The 6,191-nt window shown below is 38.8% G+C and overlaps 1 protein-coding gene across 2 annotated transcripts in view; it reads left to right on the plus strand.

Moving 5' to 3' along the window:
- Positions 1–5,757, plus strand: part of LOC119269025 — a 10,091-nt gene extending 4,334 nt beyond the window's left edge. The window contains exons 4-9 of one of the 2 annotated variants that reach the window (XM_037550773.1): positions 835–942; positions 2,274–2,360; positions 2,430–2,525; positions 4,273–4,353; positions 4,840–4,917; positions 5,473–5,757. In XM_037550773.1, coding sequence (XP_037406670.1) covers positions 835–942; positions 2,274–2,360; positions 2,430–2,525; positions 4,273–4,353; positions 4,840–4,917; positions 5,473–5,712 — 690 coding nt within the window. In that variant the 3' untranslated portion in view covers positions 5,713–5,757. The remainder of the gene's footprint in view (positions 1–834; positions 943–2,273; positions 2,361–2,429; positions 2,526–4,272; positions 4,354–4,839; positions 4,918–5,472) is intronic. The other variant, XM_037550779.1, reaches the window with a different exon arrangement.
- The last annotated feature ends 434 nt before the right edge of the window (positions 5,758–6,191 follow it).

Here is a 6,191-nt window from a genome sequence, read left to right on the forward strand (position 1 = left end):
CAGCAACAACAGCAACAACAACAACAACAACAACAACAACAACAACAACAACAACAACAACAACAACAACAACAACAACAACAACCAACTCATAAGATCTCATAACCAACTCATAAGACTAGAACTGGAACCCATAAGATCTCACAACCAACTCATGGTTCTGGGATTCTGGCACATGGATAGCTAGCTTCCACACACCCCTGCCCATGGCTAGTTCTTTGGTAATATTCCAGTCCTTTAGATCCCCCTTTACGGACTCCTCCCATGTCAAGTTTGGTGTACCACGACCTCTCTTGACATTATGAGCATGCTTTAGCCGTCCGCTATGCACTAGAGCTTCTGGAGGCCTGCGCTGAATATGCCCAAACCATCTCAGACGATGTTGGATAAGCTTCTCTGCAATTGGTTCTACCCCAACTCAGCAATAAGAGAGAATAATTCCTCCTTCCATTTTCTGTTCCTAAGATTACTCTTAGAGAAAATTTATGAGACTTCATGTTTTTATTTTGGATAAAGACATGCCCCTAATTACTAGAAGAACAAGTGAAGGAATAGAACATTGTGCATTACGTCACTTACTTTTCTACATTTAGGCTGAAATGGAAAGTTGTAGACATAGGTCGTGCGTGGAAACATGAGAAAGATTTAAATTTTCTACATTTGAGCACTAACTCTTTCAAATTGAGGAGGGAGAATTAGTGATTGGTTTGGGACTATCTGTAAATTGCAAAGGGCTTCTCTTACTCTTCTAATTTCTAATCTGTTTCGAAGAGAAGTTTGGTTCTTTTCTAATCATTTTCTATTCTGTACTGAATGGAACCTTTCATCTTGCAGTATTCTGCGGTTGTTGATGATGCTGATGGAAGTAAAGAAAGTTTGGCTGATGATGGATCACCACGTTTCGCGACTGAGGCTGAGATCAAACTCATCCACCGTAAGAATGTATGTGTTTGCAGCAGAATTTTGTTCCTTTTGCACCTGCTTGTTGCCTGCTGGGTGCTTGAGATGTATAATTGTCTGTTGCTATCACTACACTAAATATGTTGTCACGATCATATGAAGTCGGCACAAATATGTGGCATGCTGCTTGAACTTGTATGTATAACATACATGTGTGGGCCCTGCCTAAACTTCTAATTTCTGGCGTCATGATATTTATTTGCAGATCTATGTGAGCATATGTGCTAAGCACTCATCTTAATGCATGATTGGTAATAACTGTTTCGATTATTAACTCTCTCTCTCTCTCCCTGGTGTATTTATGATTTACAAATAAATACTCTTAAAATTGAAGTTCGCATAAAATTCCAACTGACCATGAAGCCACATAGATTTGTATCGCTATCCACATGAATACGTCGGCAGGCGGACAATTCCATCTCCTATAGTGGATTGGCTGTGGCACATGCATGCACATACAAATAGACAACCTGTCCACTGAATCCCCCTGAAGTGAAGGTGGTTCAACCTACTGGCGCCACAACCAACTCAGTCGTAGTCACAAAATATATGCTTGCATCAGGTGCCACTGGGCCTTCTGTTCTGGTGTCTTTCTCTAAGCGATTTGCCATGACTGAGGGATCTGCAATAAAACTGATCCATGTGGTGTTGTTAATGAGGCACCATCGTTTTTAGTTTGTTAGCTCATTTGCTAGGCATTAGAGAAAGATGAACTCAAAGATTGGTGTTTTGAAATTTGCCTCCAAAGAGTGGCTGCCATAAAATGCCGCTGGCTACAGAAAATAACATAGACAGTGTTATTAATACTAGTAGTAATAATGGTAGTAGCGGTTTGTTTTCATCCCATGTGATGGTTGTTTGATTTTGACTCTGCATATCAACAAGATAATATTTCTCGTTACTGTGGAACGTAACTGATCATATTGGCATTAAAGTTAAGTTCACCATGCTAATGAAAATTTACCTGTTCCTTCATATCATCATTTCATTGGCGCTAAGCTTGATCTTTTCCTTTCATTGTTACTATCTGCCAGGTCAAGTGTTCCGTGTAACATGATATGCCAGATTCTGTTTCAGCATATTCTTCTGTAATGATTTTATTGTGTTGAACCATTTATTCCGCAGATGATCAGTGTTTCAGTTCTGGATCATTCAAATATTCTGTTACATTCAGTTCTTAATTTCTTGTGGAATTAACTTTGCACATATGACCTTTTGCTCATAGAGAGATTAGATTATAAATGATTCTGTTATGTCCTAAGAATCTGTGTTGTTGTTCCAATTCTTTCGCCTTTCAAATATCTTTTTTACAGCACAAAGATTCTCTTATGAAAAGATTGCATGGTGTTCGAAGATATTATGCATACTGCAAAGCCCTTCTGCAACTTGATTTTATCAAGGTACATGTCAGTTTTATCATTTTTGCTTTCCTGGATTGAACTTGTTGATTCAGTTTGAACATTTTGCAGTGGAATAGTAACCCTAAAGAAGTTTTAAAACGGATCAAAGAGTCAACTAGATGGTCTGATGTGCTGAATGATTATGAGCTACAACGTGGTTTAGAGGTTATTGTTGCCTTTTTCTTATTGTGAACGCACTGCCAATTTATTCAAGTTATATAGTTATTCTCTGAAGGGGAGCCTTGGCGCAGTGGTAAAGCTGTTGCCTTGTGACCATGAGGTCACGGGTTCAAGTCCTGGAAACAGCCTCTTGCAGAAATGTAGGAAAAGGCTGCATACAATAGACCCAAAGTGGTCGGACCCTTCCCCAGACCCTGCGCAAGCGGGAGCTACATGCACTGGGGCTGCCCTATATAGTTATTCTCTTTTAATAGGGTCATATGAAATTTTCAAGGATGCATGTGAGTAAATTGGACATAACTTCCACAAGCAGCAGCATGACTGAGGTTAGATTAGCATTAATTTTGGTCTTGATAATTACAGTATCAGGACATACATCTTGATGAAGTTCTAAATTAAAATAAACTGAAAATTATGCTGTTCCATTCTGCACACTTGAACATAAGTATTTCCACATAACGTGTACCTTTACCCATAAAGGTTGGTGGCTTGATACAGTTATAGAGTCTCCACCGGTGTCATGGAGGTCCTGGTATTGTGCCTGAATTTTCCTTCCCCAAATCCCATCCTCTGTGGGATCTTTCAGCGCTGGTTATGTGCATGTGTTAGAGGAGGTATTTGCAAAGGTTATGAATATAGCAGGCATGTTTCTAGCATGGTCTAAATAATTGTAGTGACATAATATGTCTAGTTATGGGAACAAATACTGAACAGCCCATGTATTATTTTTCAGATACGAATTAAAAGCTTTGGGATCTTATGCCTGCTATATGCATAAACTGTGTTTTGAAAGTCTGTTATACCAAATATTGTCCAAGTGGCTTTAAATCTTCACAAGTTTCATGTTGGCTTTATGTTTTTTTGGCTAGTTGGCTTTATGTTTTAAAAATGTCAAATTAGATATTCCTCTCCAACAATTATGTTTTCTGGTGAGACCGACCATCAAGAACATTGTGTTACTCTTTCTTGGAAGTTTAGTTGAAATACCAAATTTCATGGATTTTGATTATGTTATTTCCAATTTTGTTCAAAAGTTTGGAAAAAAGACCATTTTCGAAAACCTTTGGTCACAGCCAGCCTTGTGGCTAACATGACCCTTTGTGTGGAAAAATTAACGGCAAGCTGGGTTTCATTTATCAAGATCTTACATACTACCTCTATGTGGGTTTATTAGTCCCTTGCGTATTTTTGGTACCCTTAGCATTTTTGGTCAAGTCTGACCGTAAATTTTACTAATGAAATATATGTTATATTTAGCAAAAGTAGTATCATTGGGAAGTACTTTCAAATATGAATCTAACAATATATATTTTGTAACATATCACTTATATTTCGCTAGTCAAATATATGGTCAAAGTATGACCCAAAATACGAAGGGGGACTAATAGACCTGGATGGAGGGAGTACAACCTAAAGAGCAACACCACATGGCCATCAGTGCTGTCATTTGAGGCTTCTCTTGATTTTCAACTTTGTATCCAAATTTTAAAAATTCAATGCTTGAGGTGAAATGTTGCCTAGAAAGCGGGCCAATTTCCAATGGAGTGGCTGGTTCTATTTTGTTGCAAAAATGTTACTCCCTCCGTCCTAGTATAATATAAGATGTTATTATAACCAATGTACTCATATATTGGCTGTAATAACATCTTATATTACGGGACGGACGGAGTACTTGCAATTTGTGGCATGTTAGGTTTTACACTTTGTCTTCCATCTTTTTTCAAATTTGCAGTTTGATAAGGTAGCTTTGGAGGAAGACATCAACTCTCGTATGAGTTCAGAATTAGAGAAGCATCTACAATTCCCTGAGCAGGCAAGTCTCATGCTGAATTGCATCTTCCTTAACCTAGTTATCTTGTAGCTGGATGGGAAGTGCATGGATGATTCCGGGTACATATGAACCCACTTCGGAAAACATATTTCTAGATGCTAAAAAATCTGAAAATGGTTGCATGGATACGTCTTCATGTTCTATGTGTGTGCATAAAGTTTCACGGAAAAATAACTATTTTGTGGTGTGTGCAAAAAAAGACAAAAACTTATGTCGTGAAACGCTATTTAGAAGCACTGAAATTTGTCTTTTTTACAGAGACAAAACAAAAAGATATTTTTTCACAAAACTTTGTGCCGCACACACACATTTGCGAACATGTATGCGTGATTTTTTTTTGAATTTTTTGACTTCTTAAAATGTTCTTAAAGTGCATTTTTTGAAAAGTGGGTGCATATGCCCATGGGTGCGCAAGAGGTGCCCTCTCGTAGCTGGACCTTACACTTCCTTTTTTGCCATAATTTGTAGTTGCTCATGCGAGAATATTTCAATCGTGTGAAAATAAGGAACCTTGCCAGGGAGGCTGGAGTCATTCTTGTCGAAGAGGTCAGTTTTCTATTTTTGGCATTCACATTTTGAAACTGGAATGTGCATGAGTTAGTGAAATAAATCGGACCCTGTATATCTGTGAACCCTTCTATCATGACGATTAGTTTGTAAAGGCGCATTCTTATTTTGACATGTTATTTGCAAATTCTCTTGCATCACATATGCACTCTGTCCTCGTCTCATTTTACTCTTTTTTCCCATGGACACTGTATATGTTCTCTTTATTGTTTTAGCGCTACGTTCGGTGGTTATGCTTTTGCATGTTTGTTGACTTTTGGGAATACATCTTCCTGCCAGACAACAACAACAACAACAACAACAAAGCCTTTTAGTCCCAAACAAGTGCCAGGGTAGGCTAGAGCTGAAACCCATAAGATCTCGAAACTTCCACACACCGCCGTCGATGGTAGTTCGTTGGTGATATTCCAGTCCTTCCTACCTCTCTTAACGGACTCCTGCCAGAAAATTAGTAAAATCAAATGGGTTTGCGGCTGTTTGGCAGGGCCTGCGAGTATTCAAATGAATCATATTATCCTTTATTTTCAATTGCAGTTTCTACCCGTACGAAATTTGGAAGAACAGATATTACCCAAAAGTTTGCCCCAGAATTTTGGACAACAGCTGTTACCCAGAAATTTGCCCCAGATGAAAAAGAGAGTTAAGCAGTCACTTGACTCAACCAGGGCTTACCTGCATCGACAGGGCGCTACTCGTGCTAGGGGTTTGAAGTATGTGGTTGGTGCAGTTTCTCTTGCTTGTATCATCATGGCTGGCCAACGCGAGAGTAATTAAGACTGTCAACTGCATCCATGGTTGGCCTTTGCCCGCGAAAAAAAAGGTTGGGCTTTGGATAGACAGTAATTTGTATATAAATAATGTTGTACTCGTGTTTGAAGCATGTTTGTCTTGCTATGCATTACAGATGATATTTAACATGTGGTATTTGTTCATCTGTTGAGCCGTTTGCTTCAGGATAAGTTTCATTGACCTCTATCTCTATGGTGTCAGCGCGAATGGGCGGAGCCCCGACCATAGTTGAAATAGGTGTCCGTCTCTAGCTCCTGCACCAGTCTCATTAACGCCCAACGTGATGGAGCCGGACTGGAGACACCTGTATTTTTTTTGTCAAAAAATTGAGTCTATTATCCAGAAGGCTAAGCTCAGGCCCTTCTCTAGCATGGTTAGGAAATAAACCTTTTTTGTTGTTTAGTAAACAGATTTGGTGCTTATTGTAAGAGAAAATTAAACTGTAAACATATTTTGGGGAAATG

This window comes from Triticum dicoccoides, chromosome 1A (genome assembly GCF_002162155.2).
Source record: "Triticum dicoccoides isolate Atlit2015 ecotype Zavitan chromosome 1A, WEW_v2.0, whole genome shotgun sequence".
Taxonomy (NCBI): Eukaryota; Viridiplantae; Streptophyta; class Magnoliopsida; order Poales; family Poaceae; genus Triticum; species Triticum dicoccoides.